Genomic DNA, 14316 nt, shown 5'->3' on the forward strand with positions numbered 1-14316 from the left:
ATGAGTAGTTTATGGAGCCACAGTAGGAATCAGAGAGTCACCCTGAGACCAAGAGTACTCCAGTTGGGACTTTTTTTCCTCACTGCTGTGCAGGCTGTGGTAGCACAGACCTGTAAGCCTAGCACTTGGGTAATCGAGGCAGAAGGTTCATAAGATGTGCAGGGACACCTGGAAAATTCAAGGCCAACTTGTCTAAAAAACAAAACAATAATAAAAACCTATCTGCTGAAAGGCCCATGTCAGAGATTTTTGAGAGAGCATACCTGAAGCCGGTGCCTGGTCAGGCTGTGAGGACAGATGAGATCAGGCAAAAAGAGGAATGGAAACTAACGTGGGCTTTGAGCCAAGCACTGGAGAGATCAGGGCAGGAGGCCTCATGTAGGAGAATGAGTCACCAAGGACACCCCCAAATGGACAGGTCACCCATGTAGAAGAGAGTCCACCTACACAGGTGTAATGGAAGCTTTGGTCCAGGAAGTCCGCATGTCACAACAGCATTGTGAGGAGCTCCACCTATAACAAAGAACAGAGCATCTAAGTCAGGGACGCTCTGAAGGACACACTGCTGCCTGAGACACAGGCCAGAGGTGCAGAGAAGGGGTGACATGCTGGGGACACCTGGGCTGAGGCAGGAAGGGAGAGTAAAGGGAAGTTTCCAGGCAGGTGGTCACGTGCTGGAGGGTGCTGAGCTGTAGTCTGGAGAATGTGGGGAAAGTCCCACAGGACTGGGCAGCTGAGCCACCAGAAGACCAGGCAATGGGGCATCAGGCAGGGCCGTAGCCATGACAACTGGTTAGCATGCAGGCCTGAGAGGCAGGCCTACCCATGTGAAGCAGGCAGGAATAAGAGGGGTGGAAGCTTCTGGAGTGGTGAAGATGACTGAGCAATTGCAGCCACCAGCCACCAGGCCCGTCTGTTCCCTTGCAGTCTGCGCCTTCCCATACCTCCTGGCCTTCACCACTGACTCCATGGAGATCCGCCTGGTGGTGAATGGGAACCTGGTCCACACAGCAGTTGTGCCCCAGCTGCAGCTCGTGGCCTCCAGGGTGAGTGGAATGCAGTCTGTGGCCTTTGCACCCGGGGGTGTGAAGTGAGCAAACACTGTTTGTCACACTGGGACAGCTGTTCTGTGTCAGGGTACCAGGAGGGAGGAGACGCTGACAAGATTGATCAGGGGTTTTCATGTGTGCCCTCCTTGAGCTCCCTTAGGACTGGTGGGATGGCTCAGCATGGAAAGCACTGGCTGTGCAGACCTGACAAGTTCAGTTGCGTCCTTAGAACATGTAAAAGTAGGCCGGAGCCAACGCCACGAAAGCTCCCTCCCTGCCTTGGGGAGAAAGCCATTGGTCCAGTGTCGGCTTGCGAATGCAACTGTGGAATAGCACCTTCTTCTCTTGAGCTTTAGTTTTGGGGTGTGTGTGTGTGTATGTGTGTGTCTGTCTGTCTGTCTGTCAATGACTGTATGTGTATGTGCTTGTGCACAACACACATGTTGAAGTCAGGGGACACTCTGCCTTAGTCAGCTCCCTCCTTCCGCTGTGTGGGTCCCAGATAGGAAAATCAGGTTGTCAGGCTTGGTGGCAGGTGCCTTTACCCACTGAGCCCACACTTTCCTCCATGCTCATTTTCTAGCTTCAATTTGAGTTTTTTCCTGTGAACCGTGGCTCACCAACTGACCACATCCAATAACCAGAAAACAGGTAACCTCCTGGGGTGTCTTTGTCTAGTGCACCACCATGAGTGAACCCCACAAAGTCTCTCTCACCCTGCCAGGCCAGGATAGTACCCCTGCCTCATTCCCTGTGGCCCTTTCTCAGTCTTAATCTTAGTCATGCTGGCTGGAGGCAGCTACTCCTCTGTCTCCCTGCTACATTGTCTGCTGTGAGCACAGGGACCAGGCTGTCCTCTCCAGTGTGTATACCAGTGCTCCAAAAATATGAATATGTTTAAAACATTGACTGTAAGTTTACTGATATAACATAGCTTCAGTTTACAGATAATAGTAAAATATGCTCATCTTAATATAACCCATAACCACTTAGTTCTCACAAAATATTCTTTCTAAATTTTGCTGAGACCTGTATCCATAACCAAACTACAGGTTCAACTCTACCCTAAGTTGGAGTCTGACCACAGGCTACTCATCATTGTTCCAGTAGGTTATGTCAAGAAATCTGTCATGTAGCCGGGTGTGTTGCTCACATCTGTAAACTCAGCACTTGTAAGGCTATCAGGAGAAAAGTATGCATTGGAGACCAGTGTGGACTACATAGTGAGATCCAAGATAGCCTAGGTACAAAGTAAGACTTTGACTCCAAAAAAAAAGTCTAATATGTAATCGAGTGTTACACAGTTTTTCTGGGCTAGAGAGAAGCTCGTGGGCTAAGTTCCCTTAGTGTTCTTGTAGAGGACCCATGTCCAGTTCCCAGCATCCATATGGTGGCTCCCAATGTCTGTTCCAGGGACAGTTCTTCTGAGCTCCCTGAACTCCTGTATGTATGTGGTCACAGATGTAGACTCAGGTACACACACACACACACACACACACACACACACACACACACACACAAATAAATAAAAGTATTTAAATATTTCTCTCCAGAAACAAATCATACCTCTTAAACCAGAGCTTACTCTAGCTGCAGCCCCTGGACTCAATGAAAGGATAAACATCACTGGTTGGTCAGTGGAAGAGTCATGAGCCATGGTTACCAGAGTTAGAATGGGCTTTATTAGAAAGAAGAGGGGACAGGACGGAGAAGCCAGGCCTGGCAGAGAGGAAACAGAAAGAGAGGCACAAAGGCCGGGGGGGGGGGGGGGGTGTCCTTTTGTGGGTTTTTAAGGCGGGGACGCAGTCGCCTGATGATGATGTAATAAGGCGCCAGACAAGACCCCGAGCTGCGCAGGTACAGAATCCTAACACTCAACCTGATTTTATCCAAGCTATTACTGGTAGTGCTCACCAATGTCTGTGGTCCAGAGAATCTGTCCAGTGGATGTGGCTGACACAAGAGTCAGCAGGAGCCAGGCAGGAGCTCCTAAACAATAGTAAATGTAGCCAAATAGTTCAGAGTGTTGTTGAGGATCTTTGCCTCTAATAGTTAAGTTTATTCTATTTGCCTGGAGAGATAGCTCAGCAGTTAAAAGTGCTTGCAGAGCAAGATGAAGACCTGAGTTCAAATCCCTACAACACATGTAAAATTCTGGATATTTTCACATGCATGCCTGAAAGCCCAGTGCTGTGAGGGCAGAGACAGGAGGATTGCTGGGTCTTAGGCCACCAGCCTAGCTGGTGTTCAGTGAGAGACCCTCTCTTAAGAAAGTCAAGTGGACAGTGATGGAGCAGGACTCCTGACCTCTTCCTCTGGCCTCCGTGCAGGTGCACTGACGTGTATATTGCATACACACGTGGATAAACACCACACACAAAAAGCTAAATTTGTATTTTTAATTTTTAATGATGGCCATGTTTAAGACCTGGCTTGCAAACTTCCTGAGAGTCGGCTCTCAAGAACACATGTGATGTCTTCCCACTGTTGTTGCTAAGTGAGCACATGTGGGCATGCTGGAGTATATGCTGACTCCATGAGGCAGACGTCCATATCTCCCCCTGCAGAATGGGCCTGACTGAGTCCCCAAGGTCCATCCCAGTTCTGAGACTTCAGAGAGGATGTGTGCATTGTGTTGGGTTTGCAGATGTGTGGCAAGTGACCCTGCTAGTGTAAGCCAGTGCAGAGAGAAGGAAAGTACAGCTGGATGAGACCCCAGTCTGCGATGCATGCTCTGAGGACAGGAAGTCTCCTCCAGACCTGGGAACCAGTCAGTCTTGGCAGTGGTGCAGGAAGGCAGTGGTGCAGAGCCTGGGATACAAGGTAATGTTCTTCTTTCCTTCCAGTCAGACATATACTTCACAGCAGCCACAGCTGTGCAGGAGGGCTCATCTGCCGGCAGCTCCAAGGGGGCCAGTGCCCACACGTCTCCTCAGACACCTCCGGCCCGGGATACTCTGCTGTTTCCTTCTTCCCTGGGGGAAGGTGAAGTCCAACTTTTACTGCTTTATTAATAGATCCCCTAGATCATGATTTCTTTGGCTTACTGTCAGAGCTAGACATAATCACTGCTAAAGAAGTTACTATTCAGTTTGGGCACAGTGCCACACACCTTTAATCACTCACGAGGCAGAGGCAGGCAGATCTCTGTGAGTTCCAGGCCAGCCTGGGCTACAGAGTGAGTTCTAGGACAATTGAGGCTATGTAGAAAGAGACCCTGTCTCAAAAAAAAAAAAAAAAAAAAAAAAAATGAAGAGGTGAAGCATTTATCTAAATTGTTCTATTATCACTAAAAACTCAGGAGTAAGATATTGGAGTAAAAACCTAATAGATGGAGCAAAGAGTGAAGGACCAGCTAACCCTCTCTCCACGCTTCCCAGATCAAAAAGGTCCTCCCTCTTTATCTTCTTTCTCTATCTTATCTATCCTGGGTCCTCCAACTTCTCTGTGGCTAATTCCAGTCAGCTGGTCGTTGACTCCACTCCCTGATTCCAGGTTAACTTTATTAACAGTCTCAGAGTGTGGTAAATCATGAAAAATCCTGCAACAAAGGAGAATGAGGAGGAGGAGAAGTAGCAGAGTTGTTAAAGTTGTTACTATTTAAAGCCAGTAAAAAGAACTTGCTTGGCTGCATTCCCAACACTTGTGAGGTTGAGCAAGACAGAGGATCCCACATTCAGGGCCAGCCTGGGCTAGATGGTGAGACCTGTCTCAAAAACAAACAAACCAATAAATAAACGTCCTTTGAATTGGTAAAATTCTTAAGAAACTTTATATTAAAGTAACAATAAAAGCCAGACATGATGTCACACACCTTTAATCCCAGCACTCAAGAGGCAGAGGCAGGTGGATCTCTGAGTTCAAGGCCAGCCTGGTCTCTCTACTGAGTTCCAGTACAGCCAGGGCTACATAGAGAAACCCTCTCTCAAAATAATAGTTATTATTATTATTATTATTATTATTATTATTAATTAAAATTAATTTTTTTAAGACAAAGGAAGGCAGGGGGCTGAATCGACAGCTCATTCTGTAAATTGCTTGCATTTGCTCCACAAGCATGGGGACCTGACTTCAGATCCCAAGCACCCACATAAAAGGTCAGGCACACTCCTAAGCCCAGTGCTGGGGTCAGGAGGATCTCTGGGGCATGCATGCTGATTAGCTAGTCTAGCAAGTTCCAGGTTCTGTGAGAAGCCTTGTCTCAAGAAGTAAGTTGGAGAAACCTCTGGCCTCCATATACATACATACATACATACATACATACATGCACACACACACACACACACACACAAACACACACACACAACAAACAAACAAACATAGGAGAAATCCCATTATGTTTGTGGGTTTTTGGTTTGTTTTTGTTTTGTTTTTTTTTATTTGTTTGGTTTTTTTTTTTTTTGAGACAGGGCTTCTCTGTAGCTTTGCACCTTTCCTGGAACTCCCTTTGTAGACCAGGCTGGCCTTCAACTCACAGAGATCCACCTGCCTCTGCCTCCCAAGTGCTGGGACTAAAGGCATGCGCCACCACCGCCCAGCGAAATCCCATTATGTAAAACAGTGCTTTTTTGGGGCGGTGGGGGGATAAGCCAGAGCACAGAGCACATCCAGCCAGCAGCACCATGTGTTTGGGGGATGACAGTGAGTTTCATAGCTAAATCTGCAGCCCAGAGACTCGGGTGTCACTCTCCCTTTGCACACATCCCCAGAGACTCGGGTGTCACTCTCCCTTTGCACACATCCCCAGAGACTCGGGTGTCACTCTCCCTTTGCACACATCCCCAGAGACTCGGGTGTCACTGTGCTTTGCACACGTCCCCAGAGACTCGGGTGTCACTCTCTCTTGGCACACATCCCCAGAGACTCGGGTGTCACTCTCCCTTGGCACACATCCCCAGAGACTCGGGTGTCACTGTTCTTTGCACACATCCCCAGGCCTGTGCCAGGCTCCTGTGGGGCCAAGAATAGCATTTCTTCTGACTTCTTGCCCGCCAGCCATCTTTATCATTCATTGTTCAGATGAGTCCCCAGGTGCGCAGTTCCCGCTCTCCTTGTCTCTCCCGTTTTCCTGTACAAGCACAACTGTACTTTATCAAATTCACACACACACAAAAAAAGAAAGTCCCTAGGACACACAGAGCCATTGAGCGTCATCAGCATGTGACAGAGTCTTTCTTCATGCTAATTATATCACATAATTATATTTAGGAACAAGAAGTTATGTCCAGGCAGCAGGATGGTCCAGTGGGTAAAGGCGCTGGCCATCAGGCTGATGACCTGAGCTTGATCTCTGTCCCGCTGGTGGGGGGAAAGAACCGGGTCCTGCAAGTTCTCCCCTGACCTCCACACATGGACACATGGACACATACACACTCAACAATGTCATTTAAAACTTTTAAAGAAACTGTTCTGTTGTAAATAACATGAGCCTAAAGTTCTGGTCTTTTCCAAATTGTGTTTCAGGTGAAATTCAGTCTAAAAATCTGTACAGGATTCCACTTAGAAACCTTGTGGGCAGAAGCATCGAGCGGCCTCTGAAGTCACCCCTGGTCTCCAAGGTCATCACGCCACCCACCTCCATCGGCCTTGGCACTGCTGCCATCCCTGTCACTCACTCCCTGTCCCTGTCTCGCATGGAAATTAAAGAAATAGCAAGCAGGACACGCAGGGAACTGCTAGGTAATAACAGCTACCAGGGGTGTTTCCACAGCTTGTCAATCGACCAGCAGGCTTTTGTCCTGACAAACTTGGGGCAGGCACTTGAGAAGAACTTGCAGGACCCGCCCGGGTCTTTCCCCCCACCAGCGGGACAGAGATCAAGCTCAGGTCATCAGCCTGATGGCCAGAGCCTTTACCCACTGGACCATCTTGCTGCCTGGACATAATTTCTTGTTCCTAAACATAATTATGTGATATAATTAGCATGAAGAAAGACTTTGTCACAAGCGTGTACTAAGGACTTTCAGATAGTACAAGCACTTGCTGTCAAGCTTGCCAACCTGAGTTTGAGACCCAGGACACACATGGTTGAAGGCTGAAGGCAAGAACTAACTTCCTCAAATTGTTTTCTTATCTCCCTCCACACACACACCATACAAGCACTCACAAACACACAACACTAATAAATGTAATAAAAAATTAAACTCCCCTTCATCAGAGATTTAAAATGCATCAATAATAATTCCATCTATACCAGTGAATTTTGGACCATTTCCCACCAATGATGGACAGAAAGCTGACTAAGCAATTTTAAGGGAGGAACAGGCAGCTTATGTGAACACTAGAGGATTTTAGGGGCCTTGCCATTGTTAGAGTTCTCTGAGATTGTGTGTGTGTGTTGCAGTGTATGTCCACTTTATAATCAGAGAGAATAGACTTCACCAACAGGAAAACCATTCAAAACCATATCTCTGTCACCTTTGCTACTGTGTCAAGCCTAATAATGTGCCAATAAGGGTAAAAGGGGGCAGGAAAACTGGACAGGGAGAAGGGGGAAGCAGGGTGGATCTGATCAAAATACATCCTGTGTGAAATTCTCAAAGAACTTTTAAATTTTTAAAGAGTTAAAAAGGCATCTCTGTCCCCTGAGGTAATGACCCCTGACCTCTGGTTCTCCTCTGTGACACAGGTCTCTCTGATGACGGTGGACCCAGGTCAGAAGGAGCAGCACCAAGGGCCAAATCAAAAACCCGGAAACGGTTAGAAGAAAGTCAAGGAGACCCCAAGCCAGAGGCTGTGAGGTCAGCTAGCAGTGACAGGTAAGAAGAAGCCCTGCTCTGTGTGGTTGCCCAGTGAGTGCCAGCATGCCCAGGAGGTCCACTGGCCAGCACCCCACAGGGTCAGCAGCCAGCCCCACACTGAGGGTCCAGAGACAACAGCTGCCACATGGGGCTGAGACAAGAGGACACTGCCAACAGCAATCCAGCTAATGTTCACTAAATAAATTCAGAGGGGCTAGAGACAGTCAGCTAGAGCCTCGGCCAACATGCACAAAATACACACACACACACACACACACACACACACACACACACACACACACACACACGAGTACATGTGTATGAGAGAGAAACAACAGAGGAAGACACTTTTTAAGAAAAGGGTTCACTATGTGGCCCTGGCTAACCTAACTCACCATGCAGATCAGGCTAGCCTCAGACTGTTTCCTGAATGCTGCACCAGTGGTAGCGCACGCCTTTGATCCCAGCACTCGGGAGGCAGAGCCAGGCCGATCTCTGTGAGTTCACGGCCAGCCTGAGCTACAGAGTGAGTTCCAGGACAGGCTCCAAAGCTACACAGAGAAACCTCGTTTGGGGGGGGGGGGGCATGCACCACACACCCAGCCCTAGAGAGAAACTGTTAGGAAGTCCATAGTAATGTTTTAATTGTAGTCTCACACACACCCCAGTTACCCTTTTTTGTCCCTCCCACTCCCACTCACCTCTCTCCGAAGAGACTATTTTTGGATCACAGTTTGATGAAGATACATGAAAACAAGATTGCTTAGTAAGAGTTTAGGGTCAGCCACTTTCCAGAACTGCTGGCCCGTGAACAGGAAGAGCCCTTCTGAATGGCACTCAGCACATGTGGACAGATGCTTGTTGCCTCACAGATGTGGTCGCTTCAGCAACAGCGCATGCACCCTTCTGGAAGGAATGGAACATCTGTCCAAGCTACTTTGGCACTCAGCACTAAGTTGGGGGAAGGGAGGCGACCAAGCTCCTGTCTGGACCTTCAGAGGGTCCATAGGCCCTTAAGCACCAGGCCATTAGGCATGGCAGAGTGGAACGTGTCCTGCCAGTTGCGTAGAGGGTCTCAGGCTGCCCGGTGGGAAGAGGCAGCCTCACGTGGAGAGACAGATCTAACTGTAGAGACACTGTTCATCTCAGCCAGCCACAGTGTGCTCTGAAGTTAAGGGACTGGAGACATGACTGTGGTCAAGAGCACCCAAGTTCCCAGCACCCATACGGCTGCTCACAACCATCTCTAACTCCAGTTTCGGGGGGTCCGATGGTGCCAGACACACCAGACACAGACATACATGCAGGTAAACAGTTACATACATAAAATAAACATTCAATATTTTTTTAAAAAAATTGTGCATGGTGGCACATACTTTAAATCCCACCACTCAGGAGGACAAAGATAGATCTCTGAGTTCAAAGCCAATCTATATATAGTCTATATAATGAGTTCTAGACCAGCCAGAGCTACATAATGAGACCCTGTCTCAAAATACCAAAAATAAAGAGAAGGGGATGGAAAAATGTCTCAGTGGTTAAGAGCACTAACTACCCCAGAGGACCCACATGACAGCTTACAACTGTCTGTAACTCCAGGATCCAACACCCTCACACAGACATGCATACAGGAAAAACACTAATGCATATAAAATTTATTTTATTTTATTAATTTTTTTTTGTTTTTCAAGACAGGATTTCTCTGTGTAGTTTTGCACCTTTCCTGGAACTCACTTGGTAGCCCAGGCTGGCCTCAAACTCACAGAGATCCGCCTGGCTCTGCCACCACCGCCCGGCTTTGTTTGTTTGTTTTTTGTTTTTTGTTTTTTTTGGGGGGGGGTGCACATAAAATTTTAAAAAATAAATTATAAAAAAAACTGTAGGTGGCTAGGGATGATGGTTCAGGCCTGGATTAGAGGTAAGAGAGTCACGGTAAATTCAAGGCCAGCCTGACCCTAGCTCACAATATGAGGGACTGGAAAGACAGCTCAGCCATTAAGAGCATTCATTGTTTGATCTTCCAGAGGACCCAGGTTCAATTCCCAGTACCACATGGTGACTCACAATCATCTGAGACTCCACTTCTGGAGGATCTAATACCCTCTTCCAGCCCCGAGAGCACAGGGATGCATATAATGCACACACATACATGCAGACAAAGCATCCATATTTATAAAATAAAAATAAATATGTTTATTATTAGATTTTTTTGAGGTTTTGTTTTTTGTTTTGTTTTGTTTTGTTTTTTGGTTTGTTTGTTTGTTTTTTAGTGTGTGTTTGTTTGTTTTTTAGTCAGGGTTTCTCTGTGTATTCCTGGCTCTCCTGGAACTCACTCTGTATACCAGGCTGGCCTCAAAGTCACAGAGATCCTCCTGCCTATTCCTCTTCAGTGCTAGGATTAAAGGCGTGTGCCACCACCACCTGGCAAAATAAATCTTTAAAAAAACAACAGCACCTCTAATAAATGACTGATAGACTGGCAGATAGAAGGCCCACCTTGATAGGAGGTCAGGGGAGAATCTAGCACAGGGCTGGCTGGGAGTGAATGCTGAGAATGGAGGAACAGCCAGCGGTGGTTACACAGCACTCAGAGGCAGAGGCAGGCAGAGCTCTGTGAGTTCGAGGCCAGCCTGGTCTCAGAGCATGTTGCAGGACAGCCGGGGCTACACAGAGAAACCCTGTCTTGAAAACCAAAAAGAAAGAAGAAGAAGAATGGGGGATCAGTGCCCACAGTAGTGGGGACTCTGGGCAGTTGCTCTGGGCAGGCAGCGACCAGAAACACAGGGGAGAAAGGAGCTTGAGCAAGTGTTAGCGAGGCAGCAGGAGGTCAGGTGAGGGCAGCAGAGCCAGGGCTTCCAAGGCCTTGGGGCCTTCGTGAATCACGCTGAGAAGTGAAACCCACACTTCTTCACCTTCCTCCTTTCATCCGATACACTGCACCTAAGAGAACAGGAGAGCAAGCAACACGCCTTGACCGTAGCTTCTCTCTTCCAGGATCCCATCCGTTTTGGAAAGTCCCGCTTCTGAAGCCAATGCTGAGGGCCATAACCACTCGGCAAGCTCTGACCAGGACCCTGTGGTGGGCAAAGAGGGCAGCTCAGGCTCAGGCAGCAGCCCCTTCCAGCTCATGGCCTCCTCAGAGGAAGACATCATTGATTTGAAATAGTGCGTCCCATTGGCCACCCTTAGATTCCGTACGCAGGTTTATACTGTCAGCAGCTCCAGAATCCTGGCTCAACCAAGTGCGCCTTCAGCCGGGCAGCCATCTACGGACCAAACCTCCCACACCCTCAGCCAGCTGGGTCACTCTCTGGCGGAGTCCAGTGCCGTCCTTCCTGACCCTGTTTCTCCTATTCAGAACCATCCGTCCCTTGTAATAAAGGTGGTAGACTGCATTGAGGTTTTAGATCAAACTTTGAATAAATCAAAAGTGTTCATTCTTATTCACTGCAACCCTTCTCTTATATTTTATAGATTTAGATGGAAATTATTTTTTGTAAGTTTTGACTTATATCACATACTATGCTTCTTTTATGAAAAAGATGCTGCTTTTTAATTTTACTATAAATAAGTTTTCTTTCTGCACCTTGGCCCTGTCGCTGCCTGTGTTCACTGGGGTGGGCCTGCACTCCTGCCTGGGACCTGGGAAACATGCATAGATGAAGCCTCCCGCTTCTTCCTCTGATCTCAAATAATAATAAGGCCAGGGCACTGCATAGTCTTGGGATACATGCATTTTGTGACTGTGAGGTCGTGTAGCCAGGAAATAGTGAATCCTTGTCATGCAGAGTTCTTGGCCCCTCCCTTGAGTGGGCCCACCCGTTTTGTTTTGCAGTTTTGGGTATGGATGCCAAGGTCTTACCCACACTAGGCAAACAGGCTCTGTTGCTGAGCTGTGTCCTCAGCCCCGCCTTGCTCTTCCATATGAACTCAGCATTATCCCTCCTCTTACAGATGTATCAGAATGCTGAGCTGGAGAGCTGGAGAGATACCTCTGTGGTTAAGAGCACTTGCTCTCCCAAAGGACCCTGGTTTGATTCCCAGCACCCACCTGGTGTCTCACAACCATTTCTAACTACAGTTCCAAAGGATCCAATGCCCTCTTTTGACCTCCAAGGGCAGGAGGCACACACATGGTGCACATACATGCATGCATGTGAACTCTTACAAAATGAATAAATATGGTTTTTAAAATGCCTACCCCAGCTCCCTCCTGAAGAGTAAGCAGGAAATAATGTGGACGGAGCCAAACACAAATGAAGGAGCGAAACAGCAGCCCTGGCCCAGAGGTCACAGGTCACCTTTGGTTTAGCAGCTGATTCCCCTTCATGCCCACATGGTCTATGGAAAGAAACCCCATTGTCTGCCCAAGAAGAGTTCTGATGTCATGGTATCAGAGGTTGGTTAGAGCCTTGCAGACCACAGGAGGACTCCCTTCCCCTCCTGCTTCTGCACAACAGTTTCGTGTGATACATGGGACCAAAAGTAAGCTTTAGAGGCTACATCAACCCCACCAACAGTTGTATTAGGTTTATTCTGGCGTTTCTCTGGTTGGGGACTTACGGGGATGTAAGTGGATTTACCTGTGGGGCCTAGCGGTCATCTTCGGCTGTCGTTCCTCAGGAGCTATGCACTTGGTTTTTTGAGACAGTGTCTCTCATTAGGATCTGGCGGGGCTCACTAGTTAAGCTAAGCTGGATGACCAGTAAGCCCCAGGGACAACTTGTATGTACCTCCTCAGTGCTGAAGTTACAGACATGCACCGCCACTCCCGGCTTTTGCAAGAATGCTAGAGTCAAACCCAAGTTCTCATGCTTGAGAAGCAAGCATTGTACCAATGGAGTCTTTTCCCAGGCCCTTTTGAGGAAAGGAAACAGACTCAGTCTATGATTTGAACCTTGTGTTCTCTTAGTCCCAGAGATCTCTGCTCTCTGCCCTGAGGGCCTCACAGAAACGGGCTAAGTGCTCCCTCTCAGGTGGGGTAGGCTGGCATCTGTTTTGTTTTAGGATTGGGGAGGGGAGGTTGAGACAGTTTCATGCAGCCAAGGCTGGCCTTGAACTCTTGATTCTCCCACTTCCACCTCCCAGGTGCTGAGTGGCCTGTGCCACACATCTGGTTCCTGGCCGCTATTTTTCATGTTATATCAATTAATGAGCTTGTATCTGTATTTTTCCTGACCTTATTGTTGTTGTTATATCTTGATGAAAGAGAAGAAAATCCAAGGCTGTATTTATTCTTCCAGAAAGGGCAGTAATGAAGCCAACTATGACAGGGTAAGAGACAAGGGTATGAGAAATACAGAGGAGGCAAGAAGGGGACATGACTCAAGCTGATGATGCTTTGCTCATAAAAAGGGGGAGGGGTGCCGAGCGGCGGCGGCACACGCCTTTAATCCCAGAACTGGGGAGGCAGAAGCCAGGCAGATCACTGTGAGTTCAAGGCCATCCTGGTCTACAGAGTAAGATCCAGGACAGGCACCAAAACTACACAGAAACCCTGTCTCAAAAAACCAAAAAAAAAAAAAAAAAAAGGAGGGGATGGGGAGGGAGTAAGGCTTTTCTAGCAACAATATCTAGGCAAATGTGGTAAGGGAGAATATTGGCTAGTAGCTCATAGATGTCCATGGCTCAGAAGTCTGGCACTAGCTGGGCTCCCTGCAGCATCCCTTCTATGTAAGGCACTCTGCTGTGCCACTGGCTCAGGTACAAAGTACAGGGTCTCGGCTCAATTTCTCCATGGCCTCTGCTCTGCAGACACCAAGCACCTCCTGTCCAAAGGGGTTAACGCCCACTGGGAAAAAAAAGAGCAGGCGGTTATAAAGCAGTCTAAGAACTTATCCCCCAAGCATGGGGTTCTGTAGAGGCACAAACAGGTACCTGGCTGCCTTTCAAGATAGTCTGTGAAAAGGACTGGAAAATGTTGGCTGCTACAGTTGACTGGCTGCAATAATGTCAAACCACTATACTAGCAGGCATTTGAGAGCTTGCCTGCCCACAGCTCTCCTGGAAGATAGTCCATACCCCCACTTACAGATGAAGACACCCGGCACAGGGAGGGGCTAGGCGCCTCCCACTGTTCTTTCCAGAATTACATGTGTGCGCCACTGTCTGCCCACAAAGTGGTGGTACACAACCACAAGGAGACTCGGGAAGGTAGAAAGATAAAGATTCAAGGCTGGGGATTATCTGTGGGGCAACCAAGGAACAAGGAAACCACTAAGTCCCACTCTGTCCCACCTCTGGAACGGGGACCCGACAGGGTCCTCAGCATCTCGGGGTCCTAGACTTTGTGGCACTCATGATGAAGGTGATCTGTTCCCTCTCCCCCACCCCCCAAGCACCAGGTCAGTCTCAGAAAGTCCAAGGAGAGGGACAGGTGGCCCAAGACAGTCTGCTCAGAGACTTTTCACCCTGAGGCTCTCCGCAGCAGAAGTCAAGGTTGGGGAAGAAGGGCTGACCATGTTCCAGGAAAATGTTATGTAGTAAGGGTGGGAAGTCTTGGGCCAGCCAGCCCATGTGCTCCGCAT

General features: G+C 48.2%; 1 protein-coding gene across 11 annotated transcripts in view; it reads left to right on the forward strand.

The window, feature by feature from the left end:
• Garnl3 (GTPase activating Rap/RanGAP domain like 3) overlaps positions 1-11232 on the forward strand; it is a 148730-nt gene extending 137498 nt beyond the window's left edge. For 10 of the 11 annotated variants that reach the window (XM_036183416.1, XM_036183417.1, XM_036183419.1 and 7 more), the window contains 5 exons: positions 928-1046; positions 3896-4034; positions 6513-6728; positions 7678-7807; positions 10784-11232. In XM_036183416.1, the coding sequence (XP_036039309.1) occupies positions 928-1046; positions 3896-4034; positions 6513-6728; positions 7678-7807; positions 10784-10955 (776 nt within the window). In that variant the 3' untranslated portion in view covers positions 10956-11232. The other variant, XM_036183427.1, reaches the window with a different exon arrangement.
• The last annotated feature ends 3084 nt before the right edge of the window (positions 11233-14316 follow it).

Source organism: Onychomys torridus, chromosome 4, assembly GCF_903995425.1.
Source record: "Onychomys torridus chromosome 4, mOncTor1.1, whole genome shotgun sequence".
NCBI classification, from domain to species: Eukaryota; Metazoa; Chordata; class Mammalia; order Rodentia; family Cricetidae; genus Onychomys; species Onychomys torridus.